This window comes from Abramis brama, assembly GCF_963993115.1.
Source record: "Abramis brama genome assembly, chromosome: 6".
Classification (NCBI taxonomy): domain Eukaryota; kingdom Metazoa; phylum Chordata; class Actinopteri; order Cypriniformes; family Leuciscidae; genus Abramis; species Abramis brama.
The window spans coordinates 19,521-34,900 of record NC_139968.1 but is presented as its reverse complement, the minus strand read 5'-3'; the positions used below and the strand labels follow the sequence as shown (position 1 = coordinate 34,900).

Below are 15,380 nucleotides of genomic sequence, written 5' to 3'. Positions count from 1 at the left end.
TGTGTGCGTTTACTTATATCACTTTTGGGTACATTCACCAGAATACACACCGGTAAACTGAGGACCACCCAAAAAATTGAGGACATTTTGTATGTCCTCATTTGTTTGACTATACAGTGGCATTCAGCATGCTCTAAAATGGTGTCCAGGCTTAAAATCTCACTTGTCCCAAAAAATCACTTTTAAGTGATTTGTGTACCTGAAGTGTGTATGCCCCCCCACTAAAGTGTGTATAACACAGCGCCCTCTAGGAGTACTGCACTTCCGGAAAAGATACACACTTCGGGGATTCTGACCAATCAGAGCGCAGGAAGCTACTACGAGAGCGGGAATTCATGATCTGACCAATCAGACGCCAATACGTCATCAACAAACATGGCGGAGGCAAAAAAAATCATGATTAATGAATGAATTGACAGAAAATTATAGATAAATTCCCAATAATTAGTATTTAAATAAAAATAGACTAATTTGCCCTGAGCTGGAGCTCTCGCGATTTATATGAGCATGTTTCTAAACTTTAATCCTCGCAGTTTTGCGCTCGCATCAGAGTCTGCTCTGTGTGTGTGTGAAGATCGCGCTGCTGCCCCGCACCCTATACAGAGACTATACGTTACAGCACGTACAGTAACTTACATAGGAGTTTGTTAATCATATAGGAACGAGTTTGAAGCGGGGAAGGGACAGGCACATTACGTCATGTGAATTTAAAAAGTACATATTTCCTTCCAAAAGCGGATCGAGGGACAATTGTTTAAATCTGTCAATATGTGTGATGATTTATTCATCTGAGTTTGTTCAATAAAAATACACAAGCCACAAAAAGATGTGAAAACATGCAAAAATCGCTTGCTTTTATGAGTGATTTTATTTGTTTTAAGTGTTTTCTCCTACTTTGCGCTCTGCCGTTCCCTGTCATATTATGAGCGATTTCCCTGAGCGGCCGCCGCCCCTCCCCCACCCACCGAGCTGGAGTCCGTTACCACAGCAACACATTCACTTACAGCAAACATTCTTATTATATTATATTATATTATATTATATTATATTATATTATATTATATTATATTATATTATATTATATTATATAGAGGAGATCAGTTACAGCAAACATTCTCTTTATATTATATTATATTATATAGAGGAGAGCAGTTACTGCAAACATTCTCTTTATATTATATTATATTATATTATATTATATTATATTATATTATATTATATTATATTATATTATATTTATTGTATTATATAGAGGAGAGCAGTTACAGCAAACATTCTCTTTACATTATATTATATTATATTATATTATATTATATTATATTATATTATATTATATTATATTATATTATATTATATTATATTATATAGAGGAGAGCAGTTACTGCAAACATTCTCTTTATATTATATTATATTATATTATATTGTATTATATAGAGGAGATCAGTTACTGCAAACATTCTCTTTATATTATATTATATTATATTATATAGAGGAGAGCAGTTACTGCAAACATTCTCATATTATATTATATTATATTATATTATATTATATTATATTATATTATATAGAGGAGAGCAGTTACTGCAAACATTCTCATATTATATTATATTATATTATATTATATTATATTATATTATATTATATTATATTATATTATATTATATTATATTATATTATATTATATTATATAGAGGAGAGCAGTTACTGCAAACATTCTCATATTATATTATATTATATTATATTATATTATATTATATTATATTATATTATATTATATTATATTATATTATATAGAGGAGAGCAGTTACTGCAAACATTCTCATATTATATTATATTATATTATATTATATTATATTATATTATATTATATTATATTATATTATATTATATTATATTATATAGAGGAGAGCAATTACTGCAAACATTCTCTTTATATTAACGTATATTATATTATATTATATAGAGGAGATCAGCTACAGCAAACATTCTCTTTATATTGTATTATATTATATTATATTATTATATTATATAGAGGAGATCAGTTACTGCAAACATTCTCTTTATATTATATTATATAAAGGAGAGCAGTTACAGCAACAATTCTAATGATACTATATTATTATATTAATTATATTACAGTTTTTCTCAGTTGCTTTGGTGCATTTCTCAGATCACAACTAAAATTCTTACTTGTTCAATCTCCACATTATCTACTTGTGCACCTCATAAAAGCAATTTCTCATTCTTTTGAACAAATTGCAGTACATTCATGCAGTTGATTATGTGCAAATGTATGCTGTTTCTTACATTATTAATTGCTTATGTCATGTTTATAAAAATGTATTATACTGGTTCTCTGTTGAATAGTCTTACCCCACAAAACATATAGGCATTAGTTCCATAAGTCATTAAATGCAGAATTGGTTGAACTAGTTGTCATAAACTGTCAAACATATTTTCTATACAATTCTATTAGACTTTTTTTGTCCTGAATTGTTGAATTGCAGAGGTGAGTTCTGAATTTCACTAATGAAGGGGAATGTAAAGCATTAGATCAATCAATGATCAACCAGTTCTCTATAATAGCTCAGAGTGCATCTCATGAAGCTTCATCTGGGATGCATACAGAGCACAACACGTTACACACTCTGAGAGAGGAAGAACAACAGGGTGAACAGCCGAGAAGAAGAAGAGGAGCAAGGATGTGTGGTGGAAGGGTAAGGAGGTAAAACAGAGGAACAGGCTAAGATTGTGTGTTTCAGAAGAAATAAGTGCCATTATTGTAGATCATGTTCTCATTCATGACCTTATGGCCGAGGCTGGATGAAGGGTGCAGCCGAATGTTGGGAGAACAACCGTGTGTCTTCAATCATTCAAGCGTTTGTAGACAGAACAGGTGTGTAATCAGACAGTGTTCACTCTACTGCACTGTACTGTTCACCATAAACTGTAGACTTACTGTAATGCTATAGGCTATTACAGAAGTCTACTTGCATTATACATTATACAGTAAATATACTTGATAGAGACACGTACATACAGTATATGTGTGATAGTCTTGTTTTTTATATCACAGTGCCACTGTACTGTAATCTTTTGTCAGACCAACAGTAAAAGTGCATATGTGAATCCTGTCCAGTCTCCTCTAGAGTAATGCGTATATGTGTGCTGTTTAAATTTATATGTCATTCAGATACAGTGCAGTATTTTGTATTTTCAATCATTGTCATCAAAATCGTAGCCATAGTTTACATCTGAAACTAAGCATTTTGACATTCTTGTTTGTGAACAATGACACAAGGATATGTTCTTTGATATTGTACTAAGGATTTTGAGCAAGTTACAGGAGTTTGATGGTAGGCTAATCTATTGTGTTCTGCTGTTTGTACGAAATGCACTTAGGTACTGGTGTGCAAATCTTAAGGATGATTCAATAAATGTACTAAAGTGACTGATAATAACTGTTAATAGAGCAGTTACAGCAAACATTATGTAACTGCTGTCTCTCTCTCTCTCTCTCTCTATATATATATATAGAGAGTCTCTCTCTCTCTCTCTCTCTCTCTCTCTATATATATATATATAGAGAGAGAGAGAGAGAGAGAGAGAGAGAGAAAGAGAGAGAGAGAGAGAGAGAGATAGAGACAGCAGTTACATATAGTCATAATACAAAAGAAAAAAAGTGTTTAAAAGAATCATGAATCAAGCTGACACGTTTAAATGTTTGTTTACAGATGTATTTTGTTCTTACTTTGATTTTAAAAGCCATTGGATCTACACTAACCCTAACCCTAACCCTAACCCTAACCCTAGCTCTGTCTCTGCCTGTCAGACTGACTGAGATCTGCTCATACTGTGATCAGCCGCCCTTCCCCCACAGCACTGACTCTGATCGCGCGTGCGCCCTTCCCCCACAGCACTGAGACTGATCGCGTGCGCGCCCTTCACCCACAGCACTGAGACTGATCGCGTGCGCGCCCTTCCCCCACAGCACTGACTCTGATCGCGCGCGCGCCCTTCCCCCACAGCACTGAGACTGATCGCGTGCGCGCCCTTCACCCACAGCACTGAGACTGATCGCGTGCGCGCCCTTCCCCCACAGCACTGAGACTGACTGCAGAGTGAAAGAGATGAGATGAATGAACTAACAGACTGACCAGTGACAGAGAGATAGGTAATCAGCAGTGCTGCTCAAAAGATGACAATCTGTTGTGGCTATGCGTTTTTAAAGCACTTTTACATTGTCTAACAGCTTCTCCGCCCTTTAATGTAAATACCATTCATTTATTAAATACATAAAAAGATAATGCTGTTAAATTACACGTTAAAGTTTAATTTTGAGCCTCGAAATAATCCACACTCCTTCCCCCTTCTTAACTCAAATAAATTCTGAAGTAGTTGTGGGACACTGATGAAATGACAACAACACAGACAAGTGCAGAACTGGAGATATACCAGCTCATATCAGCCCTGCTGTATATTTGCAGACATCAATTTACTATTTTGATTAATGATATTAGTAGAAAATAATATGCCTGTTCAAGAGATCTAGGTTGCTCATTTAGGCATTTTTTGCTCTTTTAAACCTGTGTTTGTACGCACATGCGCAGTGGTTCCTAGTTCGAGGCGGGTGGATTCGTTTAAAAGTGATCATGTGCTCTGTCCACTAGAAAAGACCGGAAAAGACACTCTGGAAAGACTCACTTCACCACAGGTTTTTTTGTTTTGTTTTTTTTTAGTTTGAAGAAAGAGTACTGTGATTAAAACTGTGGAAAAAAAGATTCTTGCCATCAGATAATGTTCTATTAGGTTAAATAAATGTAGTCACAATTTCAACGTGAAATCCAAATACGTAATTACGTCATTTACGCAAGTCTGCGACCGTGGATGTGTTTTCCCGGGAAATGCAGACACGTGACAATGGGACGCGAAACAGACGACGACAACCCCCACCACGCACGCATTAAAGGCTAAAGGTGAGATCTAGACTTGTCCTCAAAATGCATGATAACTAAATACATTGTGAAATATGAAAGTTAGTAAGATGTGTTTATTTTAGTTGTTTAATTATTTTTTCCTTAGGGTTTTATTTACTTCTCGACTGTATTTGAGTTTGCTTCTAATATGATGATTTGCTGCAATAAAGAAAAAGTTTATTGCCAACTTGTAGGCAATGGCCAGTAAATAGAATTTTGTTATTTTTTATATAATAGTACTTTAGATTCTGCAAATTAATCTAAACAACTGAGTCAGTGATAGTCTACTAGCCTATATCATTGTTTTTTTTTTTAATCAAAAGTGTTGTCAACTATCAACAGTAATTTGTATAAATAATGAAATAATGAATTCCATTTTTTTATATCATTATTATTTGATAATTTTTATTTTATATAATATTTTTTATTACATTATATGCCTGTTCTTATTATTATTTATCTTTATAGAGCTTTTTTGCCCAATGCCAGTACATAGACACTTTATAGTATTTTTATTGTGTGTGTCAAATCCAAAGCAGACCAAAAGCACATTAAAAATAGCCCCTATGAATCTAGCTGGTTACTGACTGAAAATCTCCCATACGCTCTTAAATCAAATATGAATATACAGTAGATTGATGTCAATTGTGGTCACAAGGCACACAAGAACTAATGGTTTTTGGCATCATTGACATTGCCTTTTTTATCTAAATGCCTGTTGTTGACTGGTCACATGTGCTGTCATTGAATAGAGCTCTGTTGATATAATATAAAGATATACTTTAGTGTTTAACAGAAAAAAACACAACACAGGTTTGGAACAACATGAGGTTCAATTGAAACAACAATTAATATAATTGTATGTTAATTATGTATGTTTTTGGGTGAACAATTCCAGTAAGATCAACAAGATTTTTTTAAATATGCTTATTTATTTCATTCACCTTATATTTATTTTATTTATTTTTTTCAGTCATTTCAAGAAAGAAATTCAGCATGCTGGGAAATAAAAGGCGTAAAAAACCTCTGCAGGACGCTGAGCATCACATTACCTGTGAAACCGACAAGCCTGGGCTTCGAGAGCAGTTCATCAGCAAATATAAAGGCAAGTATAAATTACTAAGCAGTTTAGTAATAACGTTAATCTACAAAACTGAGAATTTAATGTGAGGTGAGTCATATGGTTGTTAGGCCAACTAATATCCATGTTTCACAAGTTAAACAAAACCAGTTACATTTTTGCATTTCTGGTTCCATCAACCCAAAGTCAATGTTTATTTGCACATTCTGAACCCAGTTATGCATAATAAGCCGACAGTGCATGTGGTCATGTAAACGCAGACTAAGGTCACCATAAACAGCATAAGCATAAACCAATCGACACAGATAGATTTTTGCCCCTTATTTGCAGATTTGCCCGGCATGTAAACACATTAACCTCTGTGTTCTGTGGCTTATTGAAGGGAGCATGTGTGATGTGTGACAGGAAAGTGTCCTTATTTTGGATTAAAGCACATCCAGACAGAGCGAGTGTTTTCTTGACCCAAGAACCTCTTAAAAGTATTCTCATCTCGTTCAGAAGTGGTACAGTCAAAATCCTGCACCCGATACTGCATGAGAGGAGAATATGAGTCTGGAAGTTTTCCTCTGAAATTCTGGAATACTCTTGGGCTTTATTTAACATCACAACTGACATGACATATGAAATACACAGTCAGATAAACGAATGGTTAGGTTTTGACGTCATTAACCTGATTTACTTATAAAGTAGTGGTTTACGTGGTTATTGGTTTGCATGTAAACCTGGATAATGGATTATTTCAAGAAGGTGATTTTATTTTGTTATCAGCGTATCGGTGTGCATGTAAACATGATCAATGGGTTTTGGTTAAATTCCTGAAATAAGATCCATGGTTAGCACAAGATCAAGATATTTTCACGCTTTACTCCACAACATAAAATAGTAATACTCTCTTGTGTGTTTTTTTTAAAAGCCTTTACTTGTCTGGTAAAAGGCAGTTGTTAACAAGTGTCTAAATGGGAGACGGGTTGTCTGGGACATTAAACGTCATCAGCTGAACAGATTAACTCATCTAGTCACTTTCACAGCCTCGTTGTGTTTATAATCGCACTCTTGCAAACTATTCTAGGTAGATGTAGGGATGGGGATGTATACATCACACAATCAGTCAAACATGCATTATAATAATGCAGAAACATTATAAATATTACACAGGGAGATGGATTTTAAAGCTTTAGAGTTCCTGGAGGCACATTTATCAACAAAAAAAAAAACAAACTCTATACTTTTATCTAAACTATAGAAGCCACATAAAACATCCATATACCACAAAGAAAAACTACCTGAAAGAGATGCAAATAATAAACAAACAGAATTGTCTTTTAAAATAATGCAACACAGTTGTTGAAGCTTCATCGTAAGGAAGTTGAAGTTGGTCAACCGTGGTGTAGTTTATAGATTAACTTTAGCTTATTTTCTGCAAATCCCAGTGGGTTTTTGTGGAGGAAACCAGGGGATGTTCAACTACTACCGGGTTGGCCTGCAAAAATAGGTTTGTGTAAGAAAATGTATGTAATTTTAACTGTATAATTTTAAGACTTAAAAGTATAATGTAAAGTATAAAAAGCAAATCATGCTTTGAGATTAGCCTGACTTTTGACTATTTTCCTTAAGTAATTTCCCTTTCACATCGTATAATGTACGTCATATGGTAGAGAACTTTTAGTAATAAAATAATAGTTGACATTAAAGAAACTGCAGCTAATGTATTTCTCCTCTTTAGAGCTTTCTTCCGACCGAACTGAACACTACACTGAAGCTGAGAACACGTTCCTGTTTGATTTTCAGTGGCATGGCAAAAATTGGTGGTGAGTACAGAACTGTTGGATTGATGTAGTAAGGATGCTAAAATATCTGGAACTGTAAAATACTTAGGATGTGTTCATACCTGGAGTTCTGTTCGCTTGGTTCGTTTGGTCCGGGTCCGCTTAGTGTTCAGATTGGCATTTCTATTGTCAAACCTGTTATGCTTGACCAGTCTGTCCTTTTTAGGGTCACATCTTCCTGTTTTTGGTTCGTTTACATGTCTCTGGGTCCATGTTACATTCTTTTTTCATTCGAACCGCACCAGAGTTCGTTTGGAAGCCAACTGAGACCTATTTATTCAGCATCTGGATCCTCTTGTTTGGTGGCACCAGGTTTCAGATGGCAGTGTTCACACTTATTCAAATTAACCACACTAACAGTCTAAACAAACATGCCAGGTGTGAACACACCCTAATAATTAAAATTCAACATGAACTGACATTAAGAGTACTGAGTGCAGTTTCCTTGAGTCATCTAAATTGGCTTTCCCTGTATTCCCTAAAGAGAACAAAATGATTAATTTTAGATGCCTTTATCTGAGAGCTGAGAGGATGTTGCAGTGCGCCATTTAATCTCATATATCATATAGATCAGTGGTTCTCAGACCCTCCTCTCTGCAGATTCTGTATGTCTCCTTCACCTGACACACTCAGATGAGTTCATAGAGCTGTGTTCTGATGATGAACTCCTCATCTGAATCAGGTGGATTAAAACACCAGACATACAGCATATGCAGAGTGGTGGGTTCCCAGGACTGGGGTTCAGAACCACTTATAATAACTGTACATGTCTAGCTAGTACTGAGTGGTCATTTTATGTCTTTATAGCATGGATGCATCTAAAGAAGACTCGTCCTTGGGAAGACTTATGTAAATGATGAGACCAGAAATACTTGCAAAATGAGAACCGTTGAAGTGAGCAGAAAACCTCACCTGTGTCTCTTTGCTGTACGAGACATTCTACCAGGGGAGGAAATCACTTACAATTATGGCGACTCAGATTGGCCATGGCGAGTCAAGGTACTATCAAGAAAATGCTAAAGAGATTAATCAGTAATTCTCACAAATCTCATAATCTTAACTCTCATTCTGATTAGTTACCATGTGATTGTGGTCTCATATTTCTCAAGCCTTTGAATAAAGCATCAGCAGAATCCACTGATAAAAAGCCAGCCAGCAGTTTGGGTCTGCAGAAATCGGTAAGTCCACTTTAAAACATCTGTATCATTATATTATTGACTCTTTCAGCGTAGAGTTGTGTGTGAAAGAAATGATAGATAACGTGTAGGACAGCTAGAGGAATGAACATGAACAAGTTTTTCTGTCCTTTACAAATATTCTGATTTTGATATTCACTGGTTTCTTTTCTGACATCCAGCCCCATTGTTCAGCTTCTGTTTCTTCTCCTGAATTGGACAAGGTGAACAGCAATGGTCCATATAAGCAGTCAGGCAAAGCAATAACATCAATGAATAAAACGGTAACCATCTCATACATGCAGCAACTATCTACTGATGTTTACTGCCAGCTAGTTGAAAGTGCAGTGAGTGATTTCTGAGAAACACTATTGATATTTGAAATCGACACCCAAACAGACACACCCCTCCCTTCATTGCTCGGCCCCCAAAATAATGAACACGCAACACAGGCAACCACTAACAGCTGGCGCTCAGGTGTTCAACTCGAAAAGATCTTTATCGCTGGCAAACCATAGGATGCTTTTTAAAGGTTTGGTTTTAGTTGATTGTAGGTGCATATCCACTTCATCCAGCACACGTGTGTAATAGTAGTGGGAAGTTCGGATCATTTTACTGACTCAGATCTTTAAATCTCGTTCATCAAAATGAACAAATCTTTTTTCAAGTTATTTCGTTCATTTCAGCAGAATGTATTTAAAATGTTACATGTTAGCCAAATTCCCCAAACACATCAAATGTTGATCGCATTTAGAATAAGAAAAAAATTGCAATGCAAGAAAAAGGCCATATTATGAGAAACAGTTAATTTATTTATTTGGGTCTTCAGGCTATGCATTCTGTTAGTTTACCTCACCTCCCGATCTAAGCCGTTCGATCATCCCGTGATCCTCATAAACTGAGCTTTGCAGTCTGTAGTACCAGATACAGTATTGATTAGTTCACGTTTCGAGTCTATCGACTTTGGGTTCAAGTCATTCGTGCATCACGTGACAGCCCCATATAGGCTGAGCTATGCAGTCGCTACCGGATACAGAATTGATTAGTTCATCTTTTGAGTTTTCGTGGACTTGATAGGTGAACTAATCATTTATCTTTCCGGTACTGACAGCATAGCCTCTGTGGGACTGACCGGAAGAACGAAAGACTTGGACCCGAAGTCTCGAGAGATGAACTAATCATTTCTGTTTCCAGTACAGAACCCATGGGATGTTGGGCATGTGCGGTCAGCGCAAAATGAACGAATCACTCTCTGAGACAACTCGGTAGTCCCGAGTCATATTAAAGATTCGTTCATGACGACCCGTCACTAGTGTATAAACGCTTCAAATGATACAAAATTGTATTGCCATTAGAAATGTACTTATGTACCCACACTTATGTAAAATGTACCCACAATTAAAACAAACAAACTAAAAATGACTTGGATGGTATGGAGTAAATGTAGCGCCTTACTACCAACCTCTGCTAGTTAAGTATAGTTATTGGTTCAGAGTTTAAATGTCTGACTCTGAACCAATGTAACTATTAATGTGACTATTGTCACAATTTGTATGTAAAGTTTGTATAAATGTTTGTTTAGAGTTTTTATTTTATTAATGATCTTTGCTTTGAAATGTGCAAAACATTTTTTGTTCACTCCTACAGTGTGTTTGTTCTTGTCTGAAATGGGTGCCACAGTTTTCAATATTGCTAATGTACATTTTATTCTTGTTTAAGCTAAATACCTCTTTATATATCTGCAGAAGCGGTTTCAATCAAGATTGGCAAAATTAAGACAACATCATGAAGATTGCTATGAACGTTTTAACAGAGCAGAAATTGAAAAGGAACACAAGATTGCTAAACAGCAATCACAAAAAGTTTGTTTGGTGAGTAATATGTGAACATAATCACACTATTCTGTGATCAACGCCTCAGTCAATTAACGGTTAATTATTTTATTATTCATTTATTTTATTAATTAACAGTTTGCTTAGTCCTTTTGCTTTTAGACCTTATATTTTTATTCAAATTATATTTCAAGCTGTCACAGTCATCCTCAGTCGCATCCACATCTGATGCACCCTCTTCATCGGCACCCTGTGCTTTGTCCACCTCTATAATGGCCTCATCAACCTCATGCTCTCCTGCCCTGTCCTCATCACCGTCACCAGCTCCTGCGCCACCCATGCCACCTTCATCCTCGCCTGGGCAGCCTTCATCATCATCATCTTCGCCTGGGCAGCCTTCATCATCCTCGCCTGGGCAGCCTTCATCATCCTCATCCTCGCCTGGGCAGCCTTCATCATCCTCGCCTGGGCAGCCTTCATCATCCTCATCCTCGCCTGGGCAGCCTTCATCATCCTCATCCTCGCCTGGGCAGCCTTCATCAGCTTCGCCTGGGCAGCCTTCATCATCCTCGCCTGGGCAGCCTTCATCATCTTCGCCTGGGCAGCCTTCATCATCCTCGCCTGGGCAGCCTTCATCATCTTTGCCTGGGCAGCCTTCATCATCCTCGCCTAGTAGGCAGCCTTCATCATCCTCATCCTCGCCTGGGCAGCCTTCATCATCCTCATCCTCGCCTAGGCAGCCTTCATCATCCTCGCCTGGGCAGCCTTCATCATCCTCATCCTCGCCTAGGCAGCCTTCATCTTCATCATCCTCATCCTCGCCTGGGCAGCCTTCATCATCCTCATCCTCGCCTGGGCAGCCTTCATCATCATCATCCTCGCCTGGGCAGCCTTCATCATCCTCATCCTCGCCTGGGCAGCCTTCATCATCATCATCCTCGTCTGGGCAGCCTTCATCATCATCATCATCCTCGCCTGGGCAGCCTTCATCATCCTCGCCTGGGCAGCCTTCGTCATCCTCGCCTGGGCAGCCTTCATCATCCTCGCCTGGGCAGCCTTCATCATCCTCATCCTCGCCTAGGCAGCCTTCATCATCCTCGCCTGGGCAGCCTTCATCATCCTCATCCTCGCCTAGGCAGCCTTCATCTTCATCATCCTCATCCTCGCCTAGGCAGCCTTCATCATCCTCATCCTCGCCTGGGCAGCCTTCATCATCCTCGCCTGGGCAGCCTTCATCATCCTCATCCTCGCCTAGGCAGCCTTCATCATCCTCGCCTGGGCAGCCTTCATCTTCATCATCCTCGCCTGGGCAGCCTTCATCTTCATCATCCTCGCCTGGGCAGCCTTCATTGCCTTCCTATGCGCAGCCTTCATCATCATCATCATCATCTTCTCTTGCTCCACCCTTATCTTCACTCTTATCAGTGATTCAAAATCGCAGATGTCTGAGACACTCTCATTAAGGGAGGTGGGTAGATTAATTTGCTTAATTATTGGGATGGTCTGGCTGTATTGCACTTGTAGAACTAACAATAGATTATATGAAATTATATATTATTTATATTTGTTTGTATTTCTCCTCTTCCAGATATCCTCTTTAAGGCCATCAAGAAAAAGACAGGTATGTGACTTGCCATGTGATACTTTATATGCTCAATTTTTTTGGCATAATTATGACTTTGCTTGCCAGTATCCACAATGCGATGAAACATAATGTTACAGGAACCACTGCCTTGAGTAAGTGTTATATTCTCTCATTCAGTATTCAGGAAGTACCGTCTGTGACACAGACTACAGCGATGTCACAGACTACAGCGATGTTGACCAAACATACCAAAAATCAGCTCAGATGAATCGGATGGTAGTTCTTCTGGACATGACATGGTCAAAAATGGCCAGACACCTTGAGTTTGTCCATCGCAGAGGGAACACTGCAGCTGGCAAAAATGAGTAAAGTCCTAATGGCCATGGAGAAAGGAACACTGTCTGACTACAAAGGAAAGATGCATCTGTCAGTATGAACTACACGCGAAACTTCATCATAGTTCATAAAGGACACTATTTTCTTGAAACCTTTGCTCACTTCTAAGCCGACTGGTGTGTTTAGAGCACACAGAGGTCGAACTCTTTTCCTGCCCTGGGCATCATCATCTTTAGGTTTCAGAGGACAGTTTTTGATATGTTTCCAAAGGCTACGCTTGTTATAAGGCCCTTGGCAGTAAATGCAGTGAATAAATTCTTTGGCTCTTTGTCTATTTTTTGAACGGTAGTAGGCAATCATCTCCCCATGTCCTTGTCTCACCACATCTGTGTTGTGGGCAAAGTTGCCCCTTTTTCAAAGGAGGTTCAACTGTACTCGTCTTTCTTTGGAATGTTTTGGAAATGCTATTGCCTTTACAACCCCCACTTCGTTGCGATGGACAAATTCAAGGTGTCTTGCCATTTTTGAATATGGCTTAGAGCAATTAAGGCAATACTGCTTCTTGTACGCCTTGCGGAGTTCCGTCTTTGGTGATGGCATTGACTGAATAAAAGTCTTATCACCAGACAAGGTGTTTGTCTCTTTAGATTGGCATTTCATCTTTTTTGGTGATGGTACAGTCATAAATTGATCAGATGAACTACCTGCCTCGTTGGGAGATGTTGGATGTATCAAAGCACTTTTGACAATGTCATGTCCAGAAGAACTACCATCCGATTCATCTGAGCTGATTTTTGGTATGTTTGGTCACATCAGACCCCATCCTGTTGAACAAGTGCTCTCCCAGCTGCTAATGGCCATGGAGAAAGGAACACTGTCTGACTACAAAGGAAAGAAACTTGATGACATTGAAATTGACCCAAATGGTACGAGTATACTTGGACTGTCTGTGTGTATCTGTTCTTTACATATTTGCAAAACAATGTATATGTTACCGGCAAAGTGTGTAATCCGGAATTCTATAGAATGCCCTAGGTAATGTAGGTAGGTAACTTAGGTAACCATCAGGCATTCTATACAATAACGGGATTTCACACTTTGCCGGTAACATATATAATCATGTCACAGATGGTAAGTATAAGCAATAAAGTGTAAATTTTTTTGTCAGTGAATTATTTAGAGCAACTTGAGGCCCAAGGTGATTCCATGTCAAGTGATGAGGAGGATTACAGTGACCTATCTCAGAAAACAGCACCAGCAGAGACTGATCAACTTGTTCAATCTGATCAATCTGTTTCATGGGAGGATCAAGGTAAGAAAAATCTCTAAACTACACAAACAACAATAATCAAATAAACATGAATCAGCTCCATGCAGCAATATCCAGCCAAATGAAAAAAATATACACATTAGGACACATTAGTCTTGATTTGGTCTTTACTCACCAATTTAGTTGTAATGAGAATGTGTAATGAGTATTTACTTGTTTTTAACTATTTCATAGGTTCTTCAAACGCTCCAAAAAAGAAATGGGAGGACAGTGAGGTAAAAGCAGTAGAGAGACACATGATGAAGTTCATCAAGACATACAAAGTTCCTGGTAAGCAAGACTGTGAAAGATGCATTCACGCAGAGCCAGAAGCTTTGAAGCAGCGAACATGGACTGGTGTGAAAAATTATGTGCGGAACAGGATCACGACTCTTAAAGAAAAGGTGGTTTGTAGGGTGGCACAAACACTTTAACACTTTGCACATTATGCTCTTTTTGTAAGAAATGGAGCTAAATTAAAAGAAATGAGGATATAGGTGTAGAAATATTTTGAGGATGGAATGAAACAGAATATAAAGTGCAAAGTTAGAGTATAAGAAGGCTAATGAAGAAGTAGAGGATATTAAGATAGTCAATTTTCATTATTCAGTTTTCTTTGTTCAGTTGCAATGAAGTTGGATGGAATGTCATGTTAAACTTTTTGATATTTCTGTCATAGAGGGAGGAGAGAATGTTAAGAGGATAAAAAGGGAAGAGTGAATAGGTGTGTTGGACATGGGCCGTGGCTGGATGTAACCGATCGGTGAGAGTTGCAGTGTGCAGGCGGGAGGAGCTGAAAACAGACACGTGAGTCGGACACTTTCTGCTTCCCGTAGTGACGCAGAGCCAGAAGCTTTGAAGCAGCGAACATGGACTGGTGTGAGAAATTATGTGCGGAACAGGATCACGACTCTTAAAGAAAGGGTGGTTTGTAGGGAGGCACAAACACTTTAACACTTTGCACATTATACTCTTTTTGTAAGAAATGGAGCTAAATTAAAAGAAATAAGGATAAAGGTATAGAAATTAAAATTGAGAGACGCTCACGCTGTGTTTGCATACTTTACCACAGCTGAAGTGAAATAAATGCATTATTTGCCAAATACACAGATATTTCAGAGACATTTTCATGCAATACATGTACTGCTTAATACAGCATCTGTTTGTACAAGAATAAAGTTCAACATAAGCCTAAATACCGATGAAGTGGGGTCTACATTGTATCAGTTTTATTTGGATAAACATGACAATATAACAGCG

At 37.8% G+C, this 15,380-nt stretch overlaps 1 protein-coding gene across 2 annotated transcripts; it reads left to right on the top strand.

Annotated features, from left to right (window-relative positions):
* Positions 1 to 4,883: 4,883 nt before the first annotated feature.
* Positions 4,884 to 15,118, top strand: LOC311084639 (uncharacterized protein). Of its 2 annotated transcripts, XM_084116821.1 has the most exons (12): positions 4,884 to 4,976; positions 5,950 to 6,081; positions 7,781 to 7,865; positions 8,691 to 8,882; positions 8,993 to 9,061; positions 9,241 to 9,342; positions 10,804 to 10,929; positions 12,479 to 12,511; positions 12,653 to 13,737; positions 13,980 to 14,123; positions 14,316 to 14,524; positions 14,800 to 14,964. In XM_084116821.1, the coding sequence occupies exons 9-12, from the start codon at positions 13,560 to 13,562 to the stop codon at positions 14,824 to 14,826; spliced, it is 558 nt and encodes a 185-aa protein (XP_083972947.1). In that variant the 5' UTR covers positions 4,884 to 4,976; positions 5,950 to 6,081; positions 7,781 to 7,865; positions 8,691 to 8,882; positions 8,993 to 9,061; positions 9,241 to 9,342; positions 10,804 to 10,929; positions 12,479 to 12,511; positions 12,653 to 13,559; the 3' UTR covers positions 14,827 to 14,964. The 2 variants fall into 2 exon arrangements, with proteins under 2 accessions (XP_083972947.1, XP_083972946.1); XM_084116820.1 differs by having other exon boundaries at positions 14,316 to 15,118.
* The last annotated feature ends 262 nt before the right edge of the window (positions 15,119 to 15,380 follow it).